Source organism: Accipiter gentilis, unplaced genomic scaffold, assembly GCF_929443795.1.
Source record: "Accipiter gentilis unplaced genomic scaffold, bAccGen1.1, whole genome shotgun sequence".
NCBI classification, from domain to species: Eukaryota; Metazoa; Chordata; class Aves; order Accipitriformes; family Accipitridae; genus Astur; species Astur gentilis.
Window position 1 is genome coordinate 1,671,563 of NW_026061101.1, and position 24,237 is coordinate 1,695,799.

Sequence of the window (24,237 nt, forward strand, 5' to 3'; positions counted from 1 at the left end):
AAAATCAGCTGGTTCCACTGGGCGTCCAGTGGGTACCTGCCCATTATTAAAGTGTCGTTATTTAAGTGCTGTCAGTTCGGTGTATATAGGGCAGGTGGAAGACCCACGTGGCTCCGTGAGGTTCGCACCATTCCCATCCAGTTTGATGTGTATCAAGGCAGAAAGCCTCTGCCCCATGGGAGGGGAAGGTGTCATTTTCATTTCCTCCACCAATTAGCCCTCGGATGAGAGAAGAGGGAAAAAGTTCTGTTTGATTTTATAGGCGGTGCTCTGCGTGCTGCTGCGCTTCCCAGTTGTGTGCCAGGGTCATCAGAACCTGGCTGGCCAGGTTCCTGGGACCTTTGAGGCCCATAAGGAGCGAAAAAGTCAGCCTGGCACCCGGGAACCTTGAGGCTGATAGGGAGCGGGGGAAGAAGTCTGCCTGGTGCGCGGGACCTCCAGGGCCTGGTGCAGGGGGGAAAGGGGACTGATAAGTGGCCAGCTTGGTCACAGAGCATGGCTGTTTGCCTCATAAAATGGCATTCGTTTTGCTAACCGTCCTACGAGGTGTCAGGAGCATGGGGGTACCGGTCACAAGTGCAATTGTGAATTGCCTTTCTTAAGAACTGGGACGGCAGCAATGCAGGGCCCAAGTGCCAGGTTAGGCTTGAGGCTACTGCTTTTACCCTGGTTCTCCCAGGCAAAGCACAAGATGAGTGTTTTAGACTGTGTAACCCGTGGTAACCATATGCATCAATTCAGGGCAGAAGGAGGTCCCTCCTGTTGAGTCTGGAGGTTCAGAGCAGACCCCCTTGCTTTCTAGACGCCTTCTCAGAGGAGAGCCTAGTGGCGGCTGAATCCACTCCTAGTCCCAGGCTTGGTCAGCGGTTTTAAGTCTTAAAGGGATGAGGTGTAAGGATTATGGGGAGAGGGAAAGAGAGAGCAAGGCAGAGGGAGTAAAAGGAAAAGAGAAAGATTTCACTGGTCCTGGGTCCAGTGTTGGTCCAGTCAGCCTAGGGGTCCGGTTCTGGTGGGGCTTCAGTTTGTGTCCTTTTATCATCCTTGCCCCTCCTTCAGGCGGGCACTTGAACTCATTAGGCTAGTTAAGCGTCATGTGCGGTTTGTGCTTTCAGAACCTTCGGGAAATGGATCGCTGGGCTTGGAGGTCATTTGGGGAGTAACTCCTCCTTCCCTGCAGACACGACCATTGTTGGATCTTTGGCCATGCATGGTGAGCTGCCCTGCTCAGCATATCAGATCAGCATAGGAGAACACAGAGCTGCACACCCCCCGGCATGGCCTCCCCATCCCGTTGCTGATGTCTGTGCTGATCTGTGCCGATTGGCTTCTTTTCACCTGTGGTTCCTTGCTGTGCAGGGTTCGTTGTTAAGCAGAGTTCGTCATTACGTAGAACTTGCCCCACCGCCATGTTTGAGACATTAACTCTTTCAGTCTCTCCCAGGGCCTCTCCCCATCATCCGCCTGCCCACCTGGGCTGCGAGGAGGAGCCGGGCGAGCATCACCTCCATCTGCCACAATAGACGCTGTCGTGTCGCCTGGCCCCGACCATGTCGTGTGTCCACTACAAGTTCTTCTCCAAGCTGAACTATGATATGGTCACCTTCGGCCTCTACCATCTCTCTGCGTGACCCCAAGCTCCAGATCATGGTCCGCGAGAAGCTGACGGCAGCCAGCTGCGACCTGTAGATCACCAACGCCCAGACCAAAGAAGGTGCGTGGGGGCAAGAGGCACGGGGCCTCGGGGACTGCCCGGCTGGCGTCGTCGTAGACGACCCCGTGACGGCCATGGCCTGTGGGAGCCATGCTCTGCCCTTTGTGGCTCATCCCCACATAGCGTGAGTCAGCCTGGGGCCCATCCTGCCAGTGTGCAGGAGGACCAGGAGGGCAAGCATTGCCAGGGATGAAGCGGGGTGGGAAGCGATAATGCGATTCGGCCACAAGCGGTAGCTGTGACTTGTGTTGGGGACCTCACAGAGCTGTTCTTTTGCAGTTGCTGATCTGACAACTACCTTCAGATCTGTGCTTTAGACGTGGAGCTAGGCACAGAAGAAAGCGTGGTTGATGGGCGACGTCTAGTGCTTACAGAAGTGTTGGTTTCCTGGAATTCCTCTAGATAAAATCATAAGGAAATGTGGGAGGAGATCCTTTAATAACAAACCTCAAAGAAATCTTCAGAGAAATCTGGCAGACAAAGCTGAAAGTGATGGAAACAGAACAGATGGCTATTTTGAAGCAAAAAAAGTAGGTTTGGTGACTTAGTTTTGTCTTCAACTCATTTTACTCCACTGCATTGGTATATCAGTGATACAGATACTTCTTGAAGCTTCCGTAAGGGTGTTTTTGCTGGGAAAATGCAAAAGTCCCCCAGTGGTTTTCTGAGCAAAGCTAGAGAGTACATTTTGGTGTAGTATGTAGGTATGCCAAGTTTTTGGTTTATGTGCGTAACCGCGAATTTCAGTGTTTATTAATCAGATCTAGATGCTTAAGCTCACCTTCAGAAGGTAAAGGAAAAACGTAGACCAGGATATTCTGCCTAAAAGGGATGTTTGGAATTCTTCCATGTGGACATAAAGGACTGAGTTTTTCTAACTTTGTCTGTGCTGGAGTTCTGTCTAAATGTTGAAATGATCTTGGAAAGAGCAAAGTGAACCTTGAGTGAAGATGACCTACTTGCTCAGATTTTTCCAAGCACTCTGAGCTTTTACAGTTCAGTAACGGTTACTTTTCATAATGGAGATCTAGTAGGAGAAGCAATGTTAATATCGGCTAAAAGGAAACAGGATTTTAAATATCAGTGGAAAAAAATGATAGGAAGGACTCTTTTAAAGATGTTGGGAAGGCAAAATGGATGGTTGGGACCTATTTTAAAAAGGGGGAGGGAGCGTGGGTGTCCTCTTCCAAGCTTACTATGGAGGCATGTTCTATAAAGGCAGAATTGCCTTCCAAAAGCCTCTAGGCCAGAATAATGCCTTCAAACTTGCCTCCTTTGAATTTGATCTGGATTTCTTGACCTGTCTTGTGTAATAGGATGTTCTCACAGTATTGTGGAAGAACTGCAAACTCCCGAACGCAGGTCTCTTGCACACTCTTTCCTGGCCTGTACCATTCTGACTCCAAACACTTGGAGAATGTGCTATTCTGCTTATCAGGCAAAATGCAAGAAAATAGAAAAGCAAAAATGGGTCTCAGAACTGGTCTCAGATGAATAGTTTTAAGGAAGAATAGTGCTCTTAGAAGACTGTCTCTTGAATGCAGAACTTGCTCGAGTTCAGTGTTGCAGCATGCACTTGACAGTTTTAGCAGTGCCACAATGCGATGTCTTCAAAAAAACACCCATGCTAACTGTGAATGAAATCATCTGGCCTCACAGCTGATGTCAGTCTGTCTGTCTGTCTACTGGAATGTCTGCAGCACTGTGCAAACGTAGCATTTTAGAAAGGACTTTAAGCAACTTTTAAACTTGTCCTTCACTGTGGCATTTTGTGTTGCAGTGCTAGTAAGGGGGATTGCCTTGATGACAGCTCCGAGTGCAATTAATTCTTGGGCTGCCATGCAGCATTCTTGTGTAGAGCTTTCAGAAAGGGTATGGCGTTCCCTGTTTCCCAGGCTGAGCTCAGGGTAAGTCATGTAAGTACCCATTCAAAAACCGAGATGTTGCAGTGGAGCTCATGCACTGCCTGTGTGGCAGTCAGCTGCTTGGACTCTGTCAGCAGCAGGTTTGGGACCTCTCGGGGGTGTGCTGTCAGCTAGGTTAACGTCCCTTGGCCAGGTGCTTAGGGCAGGCTCCGTTTGGTACATTACCACGTTGCCTCCAGCATTGCTTTCGCTTTCCCAGTCACATGCTGAAGCAGCGAGCAGTGCCAATAAGACATGAAGGCATCAGGCGGTCTGTATAATCAGATTAATGACTGCAAGTATGTCAGATCTTATTGACTCATCCTTTCAGAGCAATACAGGTGCTCTTTTGGAGCACAGTACTGTGTGACAATAATGCAAGTGAAAGCTCCATGAACTGTCTGACCTACTGAGCTAGCTCATTCAGGAGATGATGATATACCAGTTGGAGGTGAGATCAGGGATACCTGCCTGGGTGGAAGCTGAAAATCCAGAAATAGGAGTTGGTTGCTGGTTGCCGTCCTCATGTATACAGTCTCTTCCTAGGCGAGGTGCTGCCACTTGTAAATCTGCTGCAGAACTAAGACAATCCTCAGTTCAGCACAGGCCTTTTTGTGGGGACGGTGTTGCTTGTCCTCTATGTCTGAAATGTCAGTGCAGCGGTTTGTGATCTGGGCCAGAAAGAACGCTCTGTATGACTCCATTCAGCAGGTTGAAACAGCTGGTTTGGGCTTCTAGATCTGCAGCTGCCATGATCTCCCAGTTGCCTGCCTGGGCCCCAGTACTGCTTCAGCTCCTTCTCCATCAAAATTCCTAGCGCAGGCCTTTCTTGACAGGTGGCTGTGGAAGGGTCAGAGTTTCTGCTTTGAGAAGAGCTCTAGGGGTTGCTTTCAGGATATATGACTTCTGTAAAAGCTTCTGTTTTCATTATTAGTAGTCCTTTCTCCCACAGTTTGAACCTCCTCAGAAGTGCAGAGGAAGCTTGCTGTTTGGTTCCCTAGGAGGGAAGATCAGGAATTAGTTTCAGCTGAATGATTTCTCAGTTTTCTGAAGAAGCATTCTGTCCTTTGGAAATAGAAGTAACATTTTCATTTCATTGTTGAAATAATGTCTTCTGGTAGGTGAGTTTTGGGGTAAGAGAGGTTCCCGCCTGTAGGAATAATATACTGAAAAATGAAGCATAAATTGTGAAATATTCCTGTTTTGCATGTGTGATCACTGAGCAAAACCACCCTGACAGAGCTTGACTAGATATAGAGCATCTGTGGTTTTCAGACCATTGTTCTGATTGGGTCTGCAAAGGTAAGAGCTTGTAATATTTAAAACTGTAGGCAGATTACAGGGAATGGCTGCTGATAGTGATTTAAAATATTTAGTCATATCCAGCTTGTATAAGGACGATGTAAAAACCATTCTCATGGAGAGATCTTTGCATTTTAAGCTTACACAGTCAAAGTGTCTCAGGTAGTTTGTTTTTTTTGATTGTTTGGGCCTTATGTAGACGGTCCGAAGGCTTTCCTCCTCTTCAAAGACTAACATGGTGTAAGCCCAGGCAAAGCACGGGTAGCTTCAGGCACACGCTCTTTTCAAAAGGCTTTTCACGGCTGTCGTCATAAGGAATTTTGTTTGAGTCTCTCAGCTCTGCAAAATGAATCGCAAGAATTCATAGAATCCTAGACTCAGGGAATGGTTTGGGTTGGAAGGGACCTGAAAGATCATCTAGGTCCAACCCGCCTGCCATGGGCAGGGACACCTTCCACGAGACCAGGTTGCTCAAAAGCCCAGGGACGGGGCATCCACAACTATTGACACCCAATTCACGCCCCTTGGGTTAATTCAAACTAGATGATAAGCTTCAGAGGGGAGATAGCGCTTTAGTTGGAGCCAGTTCTGCCCTACTTGTGAAAGTAAGCTGAAAACCCCCCCAAATTTCTCTGATCCAAATGCTAGCGTTGCCGGTTTTGTTTCCATGGACATGTAGAGCGCGGAGCAGCTGAGAAGCGGTGGTGTTGATGGATTAAGCTCCAAGGAATAGACGGAGATGGCAGGCGCTCTTCTGTGTTCTGTCAGTCTTGGCCACTAGCAGCACGGGGGAATTGATATAGTTAACAGCTACGAAAGCAATGGCGCAGAGTTGTCATGCTTTAGCTGAGGGCCTCTTGTTGCAGGGCAAGCTAGTCAGACTTCAGAATCTGGTTTATGCAGGTGAGACTTTGCTGTGGTTGGTTTTTCTCCAAAGCTCTGTTGGTTTTGTAGCCTAACAGAAGCAAAAGCAACTTAAGCTAGATCAGGGAAGAACCAACCTCATGCATTAGCAGACTCCGCTTCAGTGACCTTTGAGACCATTTTGCTGTTGGCATTCCAACCATTTTAAAACCATGAAAAAGATTGTGCTGCTTGTGTTTGATGATCAAACCTGAAGGTTTCTTGAAATGTACTTTCAGTGTGTTGGGACGATAAAAGCGCAATGTTACATATCAGATTTTGCTTTTCTATCGGTAAAGGGGTTCTCCGAAATGTTGTGTAATTATGTATTGATATACGTTCTCGTAAACTGGCAGATTCTTTTTCTGTATTGATGTTGTTTTCAGAATACACAGATGGTAATGCCCTGATTCGTAGAAACTCATGGGTAATTGTTAGAAGAATCCCTGCTGGAGGAGTTAAAGTCACCAGCAAAACCTGTGTTAACGTAAGTATCCGTAAGGCATTGTATTCTTGGTTAGGGGTTTCAGTGCATTAACTTTTCAATTGATATTAGTTGACAAGAGGCATTCAGATTGTATCTTTCTTGTTAAAGCTGCTGTTAATTTTTGTTGTCATGGGCTAGATTTTAATAGATCTGTCCCAAAGCAGACTTACATGTTTTGGGCTGCTGGGAGATGGGGTTCAAACTGCAACAATGGTAGCTTTTAAGATGATTCCATTGGGTTTGTTCTTGGGGTTGATTCTTTGAGAGCCAAGTTGTAGATCCCATTTCCTCTACGTGGAGAGATTCCTTATTTTATGTGTTTGATTTGATTGCTTTTATAGTAAAGACAGATAGGCATTGTTGTGTAAAGTTCTAATTTGTTCCCACCTCAGAAGAGTCTGATAGTCAGTGTTTGACTATTTCTTGCATTTGGGGGAGGCAGGGTGGGATATGGCAGGTAATCTTACCCCCCTAAATCTGGGTGTTTTGCATACCAGACACAGAGGGTTGCCAGCTGGCAAACCATGCAAACCAGAAGTTCCATTCATAAGTGATTCCTGTTAGTTTCCTAAGGACAATGTCCATTTCAGGCAAGAGAAAAAGAACACTCTCCTAAGGTGTATCACCTTTTGAGCGAGTACAACAAAGGAATAGTTAACCCTTTCCAAACTTGAAACTCAGTACGCAGTTCAGCACGTTACCAAGCGTTACTAGTTATCTAAGAGTGTTTTTACCCTAAGTTGATATCCGTGCTCCAGGTTTTCAACCTATATTCCTCAGATTTCTGGAGGACAGAGAATCGGATGTGTTGGTTAAACTTACAGCTATCCACATGCAATGCTGACTACAGGATTATTGCTGTCATGTGTGTTTTCAGCTACATTAGCATTGTTTGAACATTCATGTTTTCCAGCCTTCTTGAAGAGACGCCTCTCCCCCACAATTAGTAGGTATTATTAGCTTGTGGTTTTGCCATGTCTTTCTCATGTTGGTTCTCAGTCAGTAAAGTAGACTGCTGAGTTACGGTGTGTCTCGAAAAAACAGTACAGCAGCATCCTGGTACCTGTGAAGCATTTGCGAGCAAAAACCCCTGATTGCTGTGACTCTGCCTGTAAACTTTGGGTATATTCCTTCAGTAGTTGCTGCAGTGCTTTCAGGCACTACCTAGGGATTCAGGACGCCACAGTGTTGTGCTTATAACGATGGCCTTGTTTTGGCCATGTTTAACTTAAATATGTGTGCTTAGTGCCACCTTGTCAACGCATCCTCCTTTTCTGCTTGGCTGGCGCTCTCTCCTGGTATCTTAATACTGCCCTGAAATGAGAGGAGAGATGCTGCTGGCATCAAAGATCAAACAAAGACCTGGATGTGGGGATAAGGAAAGAATGGCGCTGCTGTTGTAGTGTTGAAAATGAACCAGGCAGATGAGCTTTCTATTCCTTCAGCTGGAAACATTGCAGAAACAACTGGTAGAGTGGTTAATGTTTGGGAACGAGGAATGTATGCTGTAACGGTGGAGAGGCCTTCAAAAATGCGTTACTCACCTTGTATGTTCTTCAAGGTAAATGAATGAAGAAACCATTGTGTGGTAATCTAAAGTATTTCCCTGTACTTCCTCATCTTCAGGAGGTACGTGGCTGTACTTGCAAGCCTGGTGGTATTCTAGCAGTGGCAGGAAGCACGAGCCTTTCTATTTGTACGAAAATTCCACAGCAGCCGTGGAATAGTCTCTGCTCACGGGACGCTCTAGATGACGTATGAATAGTTTGTTAACTAGATCAAGGGCTGCACGTCTGATTCATGATGAGTGGCATGCAGATAGAGATCAGTAAGTGTGTGGAATCTCAGCAAGTTTTCAAATGTAATGCCTATTGCCAAAAAGATCGTAGCCTTTTCGAGATTATCCTAAAGCAAATTCTGGCAAGTAAGACCTTTCCTTTTTTTGTCACAGGGCTCCTAAATCACACCAAACCCCAGAAACTGCTTTCAGGTGACATTTCTACTACTATTTTTAGTCAATATTGCATATGCAACACATTTAGTATTTTGGCACTTTCACGGCTAAATGTAGTAGCTCTCTGAATACAGTGCTTGGGCTTTCACAAAGAAACTCTATTCTAAAGCCTGTGCTGCTGCCGTTTTTGTTATTTCTTTGTCAGATGACTGACTGTTTTCTCTGAAGTACACTTGCACTTCAAAGTGTCTAGAACGTCAGTGTTCTTTCTTGGAAATTAAAGTACTGTATCTGGTACCCATTTGTAACACTAGATTTGTACAGATTGCTTAAAGTTGCCTCTGTATTTTTATAGTTGATTATTTAAGAACACCAAGCTGAGAGACAGACGTCATCTTTTTGATACTGACGCAGCAGAGACAAAATACCTGAGGACTTCCTCTTGCACTGTTGTGTTCTGTAACTGTACATCTTAATTTGTGACAAAGTAGAAACAGGATTTGGGTTGGTTTGTTGGTTTTTTTTAGTTGCACTGAATGTGCCAAGAGAGAACAGTTTAGGTATATGAATACATTTCCCCATTCCCTAGACTATCAGAACATAATGTTTTGATGTTCGGGTTTCATAATCTGTTGTCAGTGCTTTATGCTGGGTACAAGTGCTTTACTTGAAATTCTGATCACCTTCTTTTCTTCTTCCAGAAGTCGTACTGAGGCAGTGAGTGGAACATCAAAAGCAGTATGTAAAAACACAATCTCACACTTTTTTCTACGCACTGCTCTTAATTCTAAACAACGTAGCCTTGTATTCATTTTCCAAACATTAACTAATTACGTATTCCAGTAAAACCTGGTCTATGTTGTAAAGACAGTGTCTTTGATTCGGCATAGGAAAAACCGGGTAATGCCATCATTTGCACAGTTCTAATGTAAATATTGGTATTGGTGCCTAGTGATGCATTGCATTTCACATTGAATATGCTAGAATATTTCCTGTACGACTTTGTGTTGCACAGGTAATGTATGATCGCTTTTAGGTCATGTAGGTCCGAGGTTTGAACAACTGAACGTGGTGCCATGTTCTACATCTGTGTATAGCTAGTAATGCGTATGTTTGTACATTGTTTTGTTTGTAGGTTGCTTTGTGCTTTTTGTTTCTTGCAATCCAAATTGTTTGGAGTGAATTTTCTGCCATTTCCACATTATATCACTTAGTTGGTTTTTTTTAAATACTCTTTTTGCCTAATGGATTTTGAAAATGTTATCAAAACCCACTGAGAAACCACTGTGGTTAAACTTGGTACTGTTTCTTACTTTTGACCTGGGGGTCCGAACAAATACCCAAACCAACTTATCCCATACATTTTGAGGACAGTCATGTTGTCCTGGTTTCAGCTGGGATAGAGTTAACTGTCTTCCTAGTAGCTGCTACAGTGCTATGTTTTGAGTTCAGTATGTGAAGAATGTTGATAACACTGATGTTTTCAGTTGTTGCTCAGTAGTGTTTAGACTATAGTCAAGGATATTTCAGCTTCTCATGGCCAGCCAGGGCACAAGAAGTTGGCACAGGACACAGCCAGCACCCCTGACCCAAACTGGCCAAGGGTGTATTCCATACCAGGTGATGTCCCATCTAGTATAGGAACTGGGAAGTGGGGGCAGGGAATCGCCGCTCGGGGACTGGCGGGGTGTCGGTCGGCGGGTGGTGAGCAATTGCCCTGCGCATCATTTGTAGATTCCCATCCTTTTATTACTACCGTTGTCATTTTATTAGTGTTACCATTATCATTATTAGTTTCTTCTTTTCTGTTCTATTAAACCGTTCTTATCTCAACCCAGGAGTTTTGCTTCTTTTTCCGGATTTTCTCCCCCATCCCACTGGATGGGGGGGAGCGAGCGAGTGGCTGCGTGGTGCTTAGTTGCTGACTGGGGTTAAACCACGACACATATGCAGCTAAATGTTTCCTTTTCATGTCCTTAAATGCTTGGGTATTTGTTCCTAAAAGTGTATAATTGAAGTGATATTATTTGGACCCCTCTGAGTACACGTGCGTCTTTAAGAGATTGCCATGGATTTAAATATGGTTGCTACGCAAAGTGGTATTTGGAAGTTCTGCATTTGATCTTTCCACTCTATCTGATGAAGCAGTGTAGTTTAATAGTTTGTCTGCAAATGAAAATATCTAAACCCCAGTGTACTGATTTTGGCACAAGGTTAGAGCCTGGTGTATTTGTGGGTAAAATCCCTGTCATTTTTCTGAACTTCTGCCTGCAGTACTTTTTTGGATCTGGGTGGCTTCGGGGTTGGATGCTGCTTTGATTTCCCAAAGGTTAAGCCTTTCTTTAGTATACCCCCACTCTGAATTTCCATCTGGAAAAGGGGCAGCATTTTTCTTCAGGTTAGAAAACACTGTCATTTGGCTGCTAAACTAGAGAGAAGTCACACCAGGACATACCTAACCGGTAATGGTGTAGATCTGGGTTTGCGACTTGGGTCGAAGGCTAGGTGTAACTGTGCTTTTCAAAATAGCCCTTATAATGTAAAAATAGCTATTTGTTGGTTTTTATTTTTCATCTTGAAGTCTAACTGCTTTTTCTTCACTAGAATGGTGTGAGGCTTTGCACTAACCCTGGATCATTGGATCTGATCCCTTGATCAGCTGTTTGGGTAACTTAATCTAGAAATTCATGAGCTCCGGGGTTGTGTTCTGTGAAGAATACAGCCTCTGATTCTCGTGGAATGGTATACAGTGAACTTAAAGTGGAAAACTTCTTGTACGTTGGTGTAAAAACACTAAGCCTAAACCTGACATCCATAATTCTATCACTGACTGGTTCAAATTCCTTTTTGGACATGAAAGCCTGTCATTGTGAGCCCAGTGATGCCAGCAGTTAATGTAACGCATTTATGTAAACCACGTTTATAGTATTTGATCTAATTGAGATGGGGTTTTATTTCTTGGAAAGAGTTAGTTTTCTCTTTGTTTACTAGCTTGTGTATAAACATAAATCTCATCTTCATCAATAAGGTTACCATTCTTTCAGCCTCGTGTGTTCCCTGGTGTCTTTGTATTACATTTCTAAGTAGCATCTTATCATAAGCTTAGATAGATGTCTCCAAAAAATATCTTTTTTTTTAAGAAAGGAAAAATCCTGGAGTGGGAGGGAAGACTTAGTGTTAGTTAGAACTAATTAAAAGGAAGACAAAGCAAAACTGTTCCCTTCTTGTTTGCTCTGACGGTACCTGATGTGGGTTGTGGGTAGCCATAGGGAGGGTGGAAGCTTTGCATCTCTCTGTAGAAGTGGCGGCAGCGGTGGCCTCCCCCCGCCCCACCCCCCCCCCCCCGCCTCTCACAGAGTAAAAGCACTGCAGCCTCAGGTGCTTCTAGTGTTGGAGCACAGTCAGCTGTATTCTTAAAGCTAACTCAGGACTTGGTCTAAAGTGTGTGGGTTGGTTTTTTTGTTGTTTTGTTATTTTAAATAAACATCTTTCTGCATGTATTTCAAAGCAAAACCTGGATCTTAGTGTGGTCTGAATAAATCACTGGGAAGTCTTGCCAATTATTGTTGAACAGTAAAGCAGCAATGTTAAAATCAGTCCAGATTTTTTTTCAAAAAGGATGCACAAAAACTTATACTTTGACTGTTTCTTAATTGTCTTGCTCTTATGTTAGCTGTCATTCTACACTTCCAAATCTGTGCTGCTGTCCTACTGTTCCTACTGGCAAATCAAGAAAGTGAGTCCTATTTGTTTTCGTATTCCTATTTCAGTAACTGCAAGGAGCTCTAGCTGGTATTAGTCCTCAGAGGCTGCAGAAATGCAGAGAGTCATGCGCATTGTTTAGCACCGTCAAGCACAGCTGTGATCCTTCGTGGCTGAATTTTCAGTTTAACCAAGCTATTGGGTTTTAGGAAACCACTGTAATTTAAATGCAGCACTCCGGCAGTGAGATTAGCCTTTTCCTCCTATTTTCTGTCCCCTTTCCCACTTGCTTTATGTGAGTTTCTGTTTAGTCTTCTGTCTGAAATGGGAGTTGATACATTGACTGTTAATTCTGGTTTTTTGAGGGTTTTCTTTATTCGGTTACTTTGGGTTGGTTTTTTTTTTTGGTTTGGGTTTTTTTCCCCAATTCTTCTGCAGTATTACCTTAGGTTTGTGTACAAGTTTCATGGAGGTGCTGTTTCTACTTGACCGATTGGAGGGACTGGCAGGAAATACTTCAGTAGAAATTCAAAGGAAAAAACCAAAGACACAAGAATGTAGGATCATTGGAAGATGGCCGTTGGGCAAACGTCCTAAATAGTACATTAATTTTCTCTTTGCTGCTTGGGGTAACTGTTCATAGAAAGGAGCGCTTTCATCTCCTTTAAGTAATCAGACTGTTGCCTGCAGGCCATAGAATAACGGCTTCCTAAAAAAATACAAGAACTACTATGAACTGTTATGTTTCAGGTACTGGTCAATACTAGCCTGTTTAATGCCAGGCTCCAATAGAGAGCTTTCCTAATTCCTTGTTTGCTTCTGAAAACCCACAAAGTGATAATGGTTGTGCCTGCCATGAGAGAACATAGGCCTGTTTTTCCACATGTGAAGAAGAGTGGCATGTGGGGCATGAAGCTTCAAAATACTTGATCAGACTTCCCTTTTGACAGAAGTGGGTACCAAATGTTGTGAAGGGAAGGACAGTTGAATCTTCTGGTAAGGTTTGCAGTGGAAAGGCGGCCTCTTGTTCCAGATCAGGGTGCTCCTCTCCAAAGGCACGTTTTCAAGAATGTTTCAGTTAGTGTTAGAGTAATGTTGTCTGTGCTTTCCTAAACATCTAGAGAAGACATGATTAACTGGAGTGAGGAAACATCTTTTGCATGTAAATATTGTGTCCCCAGCGTCTGCTAAAACTGCTCCCTTGAATTCTTCCGCAACTTTAGGTAATAAAGGACAAGGGCATTTTTCCAAGGAAGGGTTTTAATCTCTCCTCCGATCCATTTAGTGACGTCTTGAGGAGAGCTGTTCAGTTTATGCTGTGACACTTTATTCTACATTTTTGAACAACTGAAGACCTAATAAGCAGTGATTCAGGTGTCTTTCTGATCATGTTTTGCTAGTGTAAGCTTAACTGCTGCTTGTGGCATAATATAATCCCATATTCTGGAAAAGGAACAAGCTAACTGTTACCCTGTTTACTTGTGGAAAAGCAGCATTTCACTATTAGTTCTCAGTAAACACTGCAGCCTATTAGAAACTAGTGGCCTGAGGGCTTGACTCCTGCGGGGTGTTCCAGGAGGTCAGTGGGAGGGAGGAGTGTGGTTGCAGTGGAGAAAAAAATTACAGGACTGTGCTCTGACTCCGTGTTTTCATCATCATTAAAAATTGGTTTTGCTCTGATAGTAAGGAGTGTAATATTAAATTCTCACACTTCCCAAACTAATTTGGATGGTATGGCCTGTGGTCTAATAAAATACAAGACATCAGTATTCTCTGTTTTTGTAGGCTGCTCTGTCATGGGAGACACGTTCATTTCACTAATTTGAGCAGTCGGGTTTTTTTCTAGACAAAGTGGTGGTTTACTTTCATGGCTGATGTTCTGGCTTGGTGTTTTTATTTGGGTGTTGTGGGGTATGGTGAGTTTGGCATTTTTAAACTTCGTGACAGGAGGGGCAGAGTTCATGGTGGAGGGCCGATGTGCCTGTGCTTGATTTTGCCAGGCAGCTACTGCCTTCATAAAAGCATAACTGTGTGCATTTAGAAGTGATGAGATGTTAACTGATTAATTTACAAGCTACACTGCAAATAAGTCTCCTGTAGTGATGCTTCCTTCTCAAATAAACCGAAATCCTTTTTAGCTGAAAATTGACAGATGTGAGCCTTTGACAAGGGTCCCTCTCTGAGATAGTGTGGAGCAGTAAGTTGATGTCGTGCGGGTTTGCTTATTTTAGTTTATTCTCATTAACCACACAGGCACTCTTAAGGTGCCATAGGTTTGGACTTTGTTTTGAGCAAACACAAATTCCACGGGGTTGGCGGTGCCCCTGTCAGTGGCACTCAGAGGATATAGTGCAGACTTTCAGACTACAGTAGACGTTAACTATTGCTATGTTTTGACTGTAGAACTTGAATATGTGTTTAATTTTTTGTGAACAGATAGATGAGTCTCCTGCATCTCTTTCTTTGGCCCACCTTGCTAAGGTATATGTATATATATAGTCTTGTCAAATTCTTTAAAAAAAAAAGTGTTTGCTTTGTTTCTTAAAACCTTATACTGTGATCTATAGCTGGGTAACTGTTATAATGGAAACAAAACTTTAATTTATTTTTTATTAATTTAAAGTAGTAATTTTAACTTTAAAATGTGTGTCTATTTTGGTACTAGCCTGTAAAGAGTAGTTCCCACTTTGGGAAGATAGAAGGGGAGTACCTTATCAGCCTCAACGTAATGTTGCACTATTACTCATCTTCCAGACACAGAGAAGCAGCATTTCAGAAGCTGTTCATCATTTCTCATACGTTTCATTAATTTTGCATTGGAAACTAACAGCTTTTACAGAGGAATTGAATGGGCTGTAAGTTACGGCCATTTGGAGGGGGGAGCGTGCAACAGCCAAAAGAGAATCGTTTCTGTAACACGGACAATTGCATGGCTGTTTTTGAATTTCTAGCCATTAAAGTTACAGATCCATTCTTTTAATGCTGCACAGTTTCATAAATACTAGTATATAGACAGTAGACAACATAATCTAATTTGTTTGAATGCAGCCTGTGTCAAGTGTGAAAGTGTACCTGATTGTTTCTAGGAATACACCGATGTGTATATGTGGCATATTAGCAGATGTGACCTTCTGGAACTGTTGTAATGCCATGTTTTGCTATGGAACTGCTTGCATTTTTTGCTCAACAATGAAATAACTAGTCTTTACATTTGCAAAGCTTAGAGAAGGCAGGGCCTAATGCAGAGGATCTAGTTCTTTCTTCTGAAAATGAAGGCTGGAGTTAATTTCCAAGACAGAGGAATCTCTTCACACTGGTCACTTCTTTCCCTCTCACTGAAGAAATTAAATTGTGTGCATCTGGAGGGAAAAAAAAAAATGTTTGGAAGGTAGCCACCAAAAGAACTTGGTCTCCATTAGTGCTGTCCCTAAACATGTCCTTGGTTCTGTAAAATTATGCCAAATTTTACTCTTAAAATATGAAGAAGTGTCCTTGTGGTGTATACATTTAAGCTTTTGAGAGAATTTCAGTATTTCAGAAAAATACAGGAACATAATGTAAAGCAGCTCAAACCTGTTACTTACTCTGAGCTCTTTAGTGCAGAATGACTTGGCATGGAGGTGATGTGTTAAGAGTTTCCTGGTTTATTATTACTACGTGTGAAATGCCATATCTGAATTTTGGTCTATTCCTACTAATGTGTTGTGGGTTTTGGATGTGTTTTGTAAACTGTTTGGGTTCAAAGAAATTAGTCAAGTATCTGTAAAGTTTTCTGTATGTGAGCGGCGGAGGAATGCATGTAAGTCGACTCAATATGAGTGATAGAAGTGATTCAACTTTATTTGCACGGATAGCTCATATTTGTACAGCTTACGATAATTATGCCTACTAGTCCTATTATGATTGGTACATTGCTAATGTTTATTCATTATTAAAACACACCCACTTGTGGTTTGCAGCTATGGATGTTCCGCAGTTTTCTCATGGGAACTTTCTCAAAGTTGTCTATGAAACTCTGCCAAGGTCACAGTGTCCTTATCTTTCTCCTGACATCAGCAAGACCAGCAGTTTTGGCCGAGGTCTAGTCTTGCTGCCCACGCTAACATTCCTTCACACATCACTCTGCTCGCACAACCTTTCCATAGACCTGTGTCCTTTCTCATGAAGCTAATTCCCAACATCTGTAAATGTTAGTGGAAATGACTTCATAGGTGTTGATCTGGATTATGTTACTGTGCAGAAAAAACAGTGTCCATGAAACATCCATTTAATAGAATGTTGAAACTAGTTGGTTGCTTTTGTGAATGAACGCATATAAAAACAGAACCATGAGGGGTTGATCTGAGTGGTTGGTCTGAATGCTAGGTGCTTGAAGGTCCCCATCCTTTACAGCCTCTCCCTTAGACCCTGCTTGGATCTGGACTAGTGTGAAATAAAAACATTGGAACAAATACTACTTTGAAAAAACAGCTGGCTTCAATAATTTGAAAGGTCTATCTCTGCATAAGGTTGATACTACAATTTGTATGTGAAAAGGACACAGTCAACTGGAAAAAAAATGCAGGTTGTGCTTCCTGTAGTTAAATCACTTAATATGAAGAAGTTAGTAGAGGGGGAAACATGCAGTGTGGACTGCCTCCAGCCATGATGGTCAAATTTGTAGTGACAAGTATCTTTTGTCTTGCTGAGGGATTATAAAAAGCTTGCTTGCTTTTAATGCTTCTGTGTGGGAAGCTGCATTTCAGCAAGCAAAAAGTTGTGTGTCCCTTTTTTTAAAGCTGCAAAATGTAAATAAGGATACTTGCATACATCTTTCTCAATTAAATGTACAGTGGATGTCTTCTTCAAAGAGGCTGGAGCTTCAAAATCACCTTAAAAATACTGGATCGTGTAATGTTGTCTACATATGCCTTCGGTCCACTTGGAAGACCATTGGATTGGTTACGCAAGTCTTTCTGTAAGGTACAAACAGAGCCTAAGGTTTTGAGTGCCCAAGAACGCTCTTGTCAAGTAGCTCTTGTAGCACACAAACACCATGTAATAACGGTGTAAGGGCTCCCCAGAACATCTTCAGGACAACGGTATTGTCCATAAGCAGCTGTTGTCATGCAACCTCAGGTAGTGTTGTGCTGCTCTTTACAGGACTGGGTGAGCGGTGTTGTCTTTGGCTGTGTGGGCTTAAACGTGTTTCTAATGTGCATGTCAAATAATTGCCTGTTAAACAGACTGCCAATCTGGCTGAAGCCAATGCTTCCGAAGAGGATAAAATAAAAGCTATGACGATACAGTCCAGCCATCAATATGATCCAACCAAGTAAGTGTTGATAATGTCAGATCTGTTCTTTGAAGATTATGGAAAAAACTGTAGAGGTGTTTGGTTGAACAAGAGAGACACATGCACACCTTGTTCTTTTCTTCCCCAAAATCTTGTAGTTACATGAAGAAACCCTTGGCTCCACCTCCATCATCATATACTTGCCATCGTTGCAGAAAACCTGGCCATTCCATAAAGAACTGCCCAACAAACGGGGTAAGATTGTGGGGGACTTCTGGTGTTACTTGGTTTTTAATTGTTTTACCCTGGCAGTTAGGTAACAAGTACATGAATGCTCACGTGAAGCATTGTTTCTCTTGGGGTGAAATACAGAGCTTGTATGGCAATGTTGCAAAGCCCTTCAGAATTCAAGGGAAACCTGGAATTAGAAATGTAAAATTTTCTTTTTTCTAGGTCATGGACATGAAATGTGTCCATAGATCTTTCTCTGTGAACTTGCATGCGTGTTTTTGTACATTTCAATGTTATTGGGAATGTTTCTGGTTTTAACTCATTTTAGTGACACTTCATAGTTTTTAGTATTTTGTATAAAAAGATGTTTGTGTTGACCCCATCTACTGAACATTTGTGTGTTTTAATTAGACAAGCCTCTGGTTGCGTCTTCATGCCGTTTAAAGTTAGTCACTGAATGTCCATGCGTGAGGTATGAATTTAGCCTTCCTATAGAGATGGTGAACGTAAGTTTCCCCAGTGAGTGATTCAGAGCACTGAATTAAGCTCTCCCTCTGAATTGCCCTCTGGAGGATGAGGAGCGGATTTGTGTCTCTTCTCTGAGTGGATGGTGAGCTAAGGGCTGTTTCACCCTTAAGGAACCTGAGGGTAAGCCAAAGAATGTCGACTGAGTTCAAAACACTGCTCAAGCCTTTGGAACATCCTGGCTGTATTCATTTAGGAAAAGAAGTATTTAGTCGAGCGACCCTTCCGCTAGGTAAAAGGAGAGGATTAAAGGCTCTTGCTGCTTAAAATAATCATTGAAATGTCATTTTAAGTGTGGGTCTTAAGATGCGGTATGTCTGCATTTCATGTCTCAAGAGGACAAAAGTTTTGGGTCTGTGCCCAGAATGAAAAAGAGCACAGGAATTCCAAGGACTTTCTTGGTGGAGGTGAAAGATCCCAATACGGAGGGTGTTCTGATGACAAAAACTGGAAAATACACAATACCATGTGTAAGTACGGAATTAATTGGACCAACCAAAAAGTGAACGAGAGAAACCGTGCGTAAATGTCATAGTGGCAGTGCAACGAGGTTGACCTGCATCTGTAACGAGGAGGGAGGAAGCGTTGTCATTGTATCTGAACCTCAAAATCTGTGATGCTTTCTAATGTTAAAATAGGGTGGTCGTACTGTTCATGCCCCTGGAACTTGGTTAAGCTTGTGGTATGCTAAGAACCTGTATTTCTGCAAACGATTTTGGTAGTGGTTACAGTGGGAGTCGTTCTCTGTGGAAGCTCGTTTTGCTTCTGCTTTGTGTTTCAAAGGCTTCTTGCAAAGTTGAACAAATAGCTGTTGGGCTGAGATTTCCTCCCTCTGAGTTTTATTAGATGTTACGGGTGAAACAGGCTGCAGATTTCCTGTTGCTATGAACTAAGAAAACACTGCTGTGTGCTGACAAGAGTGGCTGTTTTAAAATGCACTTGGTAGCACTTTTGGGTTTCTGTCATGGATCTCCTTTCGTAGGAGCTGTAACATGGACTTCTTCCACTTATAAAATGTAATTACTGGGAGACTAAGTTTACCCTGAGCCTGAAATTTACATTTACCCTCTGGCAGAGGAGAGGTGGGACTCAATTCACCTCATTTCACCTGTACCTGCAGGCAGGTGGTGGAGTGTGTGCAGCGTGAGTGAGCGGTGGTTTGTGTGGCTGTTGAATGGGTTCAGGCCTTAAATGTGTCCAGCGTGCTACGCCTGGTTCCTTCTTCCTTGCAGGTGGTCTTTAGAGCGGAAACAGGTTTTTTTAAAAGCAAAACCAACAAGCACACAAACAAAAACACAGCTGGGTAAGCTTTTTCCCCCCAGCTGGCCTTTTTTTCCCCCGTCCTGAACACTCGGCAAGGTGGTGACTGTCACCAATGTCAGGGCGCAGGACTGGGCCCCAGGCAGGGCTTTTGCAGGCAGCACATTTCTCGAGGCTCCTGGGGAGTGCTCAAGAAATGGGGGCAGCTGCCCAGAACTGCTCTTTGTGGTCCCTCCCCATCACTCTCTGTCCAGCCCCCTGCCCCGAGTTGTTATGCCTCCCGCTCTCTCTTTAGTCCATCGCTGTTTTCTTCCTCCTCTTTCTTTCTTTCTCTGACTCCCTGCCTGTATTTTCTAATCCCTCTCCGGCTGTCCTAGAGCCCCGGAGTGCTATTTTTTCCTTTCTCCGCACCTCTCTGTCCCGCTCCCTGTACAAGGAAGGAAGGAAAATGACGGTACGGCCACGCAGAGCGTGTGTGCGCACGTGCAGGGCTGTGTACCTAGGAAGCCTCGTGTTGTAAGAGCTGCAAGGCACCAGCGTGTTCTCTTGGGTGGAGGACAGTCGAGTGAGTGGAGCTACAGAAGAGGAAGGGAGGAAAGGACAGACAGATGAGGGAAAGAAGTGCCTGAACTCTAAACTTTGCCTGGCAGGGCAGAGAGCAGGAACTCGGGCGAGTCCTGGGCCCTTGGGGTCACGTCACCCCTCTTCTGTGTCCCAGTCCCTCCCTGCCCCGTCCCCGTTCCCTCCGCGTAAGTGTTTTTGCTCCCCGGTTGTCACGTCCCACCTGTGGGGAGGGGGGAAGAGACCGAGATCTGCAAAACCCCTCCGTGTGGATTAAGGTGAGGTTACACTCCAGGTCCACACACAGACACCCACTTTGAGGGGAGAAGCCTAGAGAACGAGTATTCTGTCAGCATTGGCCCCCTCACAGGTCTAGCTTCTACCGAAGCGATGTGGCTCTCTGGGAAACCAAGGTTAAGGCCTTGCCTTAACAACTTGAAGAGAAAGGGGGGTGGGGGGAGAGAGCTCACCAGCCCCGGCTCCAGCGTCGCAACTGCCAGCCGGGGAATTCGGTGTCGGGAGGGAGTGAGACAGGGTGTTTCTCACTCCTGCCTGCCCCTGTTTGTCGGCCCCAGGTCCTGGCCTTCTGGAAGCTTCTCCCGCCCCTGTTCCAGGAGTGGCCGAGACCCCCGTCAGTCAGGAGAAGGGACGCCGGGCCCCTCCCCGCGACGTCCATGTTGGGTCTCTCGGGGCGTTGCCCAGGCTCTCGGGACAGTCCCTTGGGGCTCGACCCTCACACCTGGACCTCTCCTCCTCTCTGGGACGGGGCTCTGCTCCCTGACCCCCCTTTCCCTCTCCTCCAAGGCTCTCTCTTCCTCTGCCACCCCACCTCTCCCTGGACTTGCCTCGGCTTTTCCCTCTTTCCTGCTCCCCGGCCCTCGCTCTTGCCGTCTCTCTCTGTCCTGCAGGCCGTCGCAGCTTCGCCCTTCCCCACCGCTTTCTCCTGATCGGCACCCCTCTCTTCTGTCCCATCATCTCTCTGGCCTGTTCCCTGCCCTGAACCTGAACCCCACCCCCCCGGCCCAGGACCCCCGAAATCCTCTCGGGCCCCTGCCATCCCCAGCATCCCCCCCCAGTGGGACCCCCATGTCCCCAGCACCGTCACAGCCCCCAGTGTCCTCATTCCCCGCCATGACGCAGGTGCCCTCCCCTCCCGCCATGACACGGTGTCCTTGTCCCCCCCCAAATGTCCTTGGGTCCCCTCCTGCCCCCCGACGGTGTCCCCCAGGACATGGTGTCCCCTGTGCCCCTCCGGCCATGGTGGCACTGTCCCCATGTCCCCACAGCCACAGCGTCCCCATGCCGGCATTGTCCGCAGGGCATGCTGTCCCCCATGTCCCCATCCCCAGGGTGGTGTCCCCCATGTCCCCATCCCCAGGGTGGTGTCCCTTGCCCTGGGGTAGGGTGTCCCCAGGCTGTCCCCAGGGTGTCCCCCCCCAGTGTCTCCGTGTCCCCAGGTGGGGGAGATCAGCTTGCTCTTCCCTAGGGGGGGTGGGCTCTTGGTGGCAGCGCATGGCACTGGTGGCCCTGCAGGACGTGGGTGCTGCGGGGGCGGTCCCATGGGTGCTGGGGGGACATCGAGGGGGGGGTCCCATGGCTGCTGGAGGATGCCCACCTCTGCTCCCTGCGTGCCCGCTGCGTCACCCTCAACCCTGAGGACCTGCAGCTGGCCTGGTGCCAGCAGGGGCTGGAGGTGGGGGTGGTCTGAGGGACACCCCCACCCACTGCAGGCAACCCAATACATGGGTGTTGTTGAACCGCCCCCCCCGGGGGGTTGCTGTTGCTGCTGGGGTGGGTCTGGCAGGGGGCCCATGGGTGCTGGGGGGACATTGGGGGGTCCTATGGGTGCTGGGGGGACCTCTGAGGGGGTGCTATGGGTGCTGGGGGGGGACCCTACGTGCCAGGAAGGGGGCCTGGGGTGGGGCCGTGGGTGCCCAGTTGCCCCCAACATGATCCCAGTTCCTCCCTGTGTGGTTCCAGTTACTCCCAGTTGCTCCCAGCATGATCCCAGTTGCTCCTAATTACTGCCGACGCCGCATCGGGGCAGAGTTTGCGCGGCTGCACCGGTTCTTGGCGGAGAAGGAGCACGCAGTGCTGGGGCGGCTGGCGGAGCTGGATGCCGCCTTCGAAGCAGCCCAAGCAGAAAAATCTTTGCGGGTGGCCGAGGGGATTACACGGCTCCACGGGCTCATCGGGCAGCTGGAGGTCAAGCGCACACCCCAGGTGAGACCCCTCCCTACCAAAAAGCTCCCAAAAAGTGCTGTCCATGAGGTCCTGACCCCTCTTTTTTCCCCCTCATTTTAGGCTATCAGGAGCATCCTAAGCAGGTATGTGGCATCTGGTCGCTTCCTCCTGTGTCACCCTGAGCGTGGAGGGGCTGGGCTGGGGTTAAACATCCCTCCCCTCCCGTGACAGGCCCCCCTTGTTTCTCTTCTCAGCTGGAGCGAAATGAGGCTTCGCCTCCCCTCCGAGCTCCCCGCCGAGCTGGAGAAGAGCCTGAGCTCCTGCCGCCGCCAACGGGACGCTCTCTGGCAGGCCCTGAAGGAATTCAGAGGTGTTTTGGGAGGAATGCTGTTCTTTTGGGAGGGATCCAGGGGTATTTTTGGAGAATTGGGAGGCATTTGGGGAGGAATACTCTTATTTTGGGATTTGGGGGTACTTTGGGAGAATTCCAAGGCATTTCAGGAGGAAAAGATTGTTCAAGGGAAGGCCACAGCACCACGCTCACCTTCTCCCTCTCCTTCCAGAGACGGGGCAACCCGAAACAAAGCCAGGAAGGGGGAGATGTCCCAGCGCAGAAGAAAAGGGTGAGGCAGGTTTTTGGGGGTTTGTCCCTTCCTTCCTTCCCCTAAAGCAGCCTCAACCTCCCCCGCTGACCCTCTTGCCTTTCCCTGCAGCGAAGCCGCCTCGGGAGCCCGGCGCAGTTCCTCTCCCGCAGCTTCTGGCAGACAGAAAGAGCGTGCGGTGGGACGAAGAGGAGCGGGACGAGGCTGAAGAGCCCCGGCGAGCCCAAGGGCCGGCCGGCGGTAGCGAGCGGGTGGGTCACCCCGGGGAGATGCAGGACACGGACGTGTTAGCCGGGTTCTGCCAGAGGTTGCTTTTCCCTCCGGATACCGGGGTGCTGCCTGCACCCCCAAACACGAGTTCTCTCCCACCCGAGTTCCTCTCCCAGCTCCGATCCTGCCGGCGAAGCTGCAAAAGCCTCCGCTCTGCCCCAAACTTGCCTTCACCAACGCTGCCCCTTCCCTTAGCGACCGCTCTCGGGGTGCTCGAGTGTTGCCGTTCGCCGTTAAGGTAATGAAAACAAAAAATTTAAGGTGTTGATTGGTTCTGCGGGACCGGGGGGGGCGGCACCGGGACGTGGGGTCCGTCGGTGCGGAGAGGCGGACCTGGTTGAAAACCGTGCCGCCGGACTTTCACCGGCGCCTGCGGGGCACGGCGCACCTGACAGGGAACACTCAACACCCCCCGCCGCCGACCGCTGGACGCGCTTTCCCGGCTCCGGTCCCGCGGGGATGAGCCGCGCTCGGGGCGCACCCGAGCTTCTTCGAGGACACGAGCCCCGCCCCGGCGCAGCTCTTGGCCGGTCAACTCCCGGCAGCAGCGGCCGGCCCTGGGCGCAGCCCTCTCCCGTCGGAGCTTTTACCGCCTCGCCCTCGGCGTAACCCCTTTGTCGCCGCCTCTCCGGTCCCTCGGTGCAGCTCTTCCAGTGACTCCCGAGGCAGCGGCCACCCCTCCCGTACAACCCCTTTCATCGCCGCCTCGCCCGTCCCTCGGCGCGGCCGCTTTTATTGCCGCCTCGCCCTCCCTTTCTCCGCACCCCTCCGCAGCACTTTTACTCACGCCTCACCCTTCCCCGCTCGGCGCGGTTTTTAATGCCGCCTCACCTCGCCCGGCCGTCGGTTGCAGCTCTTTTATGGCCGCCTCGCTCGCCCCGGGGTACCGGCTTCCTTCGCTCCCCCGCCCCGTGACCAGCTCCTTTGCTGAACGCCTGGGGTGGCTCTTAAAAGAGCCTTTGGGTTCAACGTTTATCGCTCCATCCACCGTGCTCTTAAGACTCGCTCTCAGCTGGGGCAGGAACCCCAACTTCCTCCACGCCTTCGGCTGCCGCCGCCGCTGCTGCCGCCGCTGCCGCCGCCTCCTGGGCCGCCAACGCCGCCTTCTCGGCCGCCGCCGCCACCTTCTCGGCCGCCAACGCCGCCGAGGATCGGCGCCCACAGCTTTCGAGGACGGAGCCTCGCCCCTCGGAACCTTGACCGCTCATGCTTCTACTCCACTGCCACTCTCTCTCAGCCGCAGACCACTGACTGCACGACAGCACCTTGACCGCTCATGCTTCTACTCCACTGCCGCTCTCTCTCAGCCGCAGACCACTGACTGCACGACAGCACCTTGACCGCTCATGCTTCTACTCCACTGCCG

The 24,237-nt window shown here is 47.2% G+C and overlaps 2 protein-coding genes across 2 annotated transcripts in view; both read left to right on the forward strand.

The window, feature by feature from the left end:
- LOC126037442 (E3 ubiquitin-protein ligase RBBP6-like) overlaps nucleotides 1–19,775 on the forward strand; it is a 59,564-nt gene extending 39,789 nt beyond the window's left edge. The window contains exons 3-6 of the mRNA XM_049797759.1: nucleotides 17,189–17,277; nucleotides 17,397–17,493; nucleotides 18,333–18,464; nucleotides 19,227–19,775. Of these exons, the coding sequence (XP_049653716.1) occupies nucleotides 17,189–17,277; nucleotides 17,397–17,493; nucleotides 18,333–18,464; nucleotides 19,227–19,301 (393 nt within the window). The 3' untranslated portion in view covers nucleotides 19,302–19,775. The remainder of the gene's footprint in view (nucleotides 1–17,188; nucleotides 17,278–17,396; nucleotides 17,494–18,332; nucleotides 18,465–19,226) is intronic.
- On the forward strand, nucleotides 19,227–23,663 carry LOC126037441 (E3 ubiquitin-protein ligase TRIM7-like). Its single transcript, XM_049797758.1, has 6 exons — nucleotides 19,227–19,297; nucleotides 21,796–22,038; nucleotides 22,120–22,142; nucleotides 22,254–22,369; nucleotides 22,563–22,622; nucleotides 22,713–23,663. The coding sequence occupies exons 2-6, from the start codon at nucleotides 21,817–21,819 to the stop codon at nucleotides 23,111–23,113; spliced, it is 822 nt and encodes a 273-aa protein (XP_049653715.1). The 5' UTR covers nucleotides 19,227–19,297; nucleotides 21,796–21,816; the 3' UTR covers nucleotides 23,114–23,663.
- Nucleotides 23,664–24,237: the final 574 nt, after the last annotated feature.

What these genes read in the sequence shown, in the direction of transcription:
- LOC126037441 (XM_049797758.1), top strand. Translation starts at nt 21,817, where the DNA reads ATGATCCCAGTTGCTCCTAATTACTGCCGACGCCGCATCGGGGCAGAG. An exon ending in AGGTCAAGCGCACACCCCAG is followed by an intron (nt 22,039 to 22,119) that starts GTGAGACCCCTC and finishes CCCTCATTTTAG; the next exon opens with GCTATCAGGAGCATCCTAAG. An exon ending in TCCCAGCGCAGAAGAAAAGG is followed by an intron (nt 22,623 to 22,712) that starts GTGAGGCAGGTT and finishes CTTTCCCTGCAG; the next exon opens with CGAAGCCGCCTCGGGAGCCC.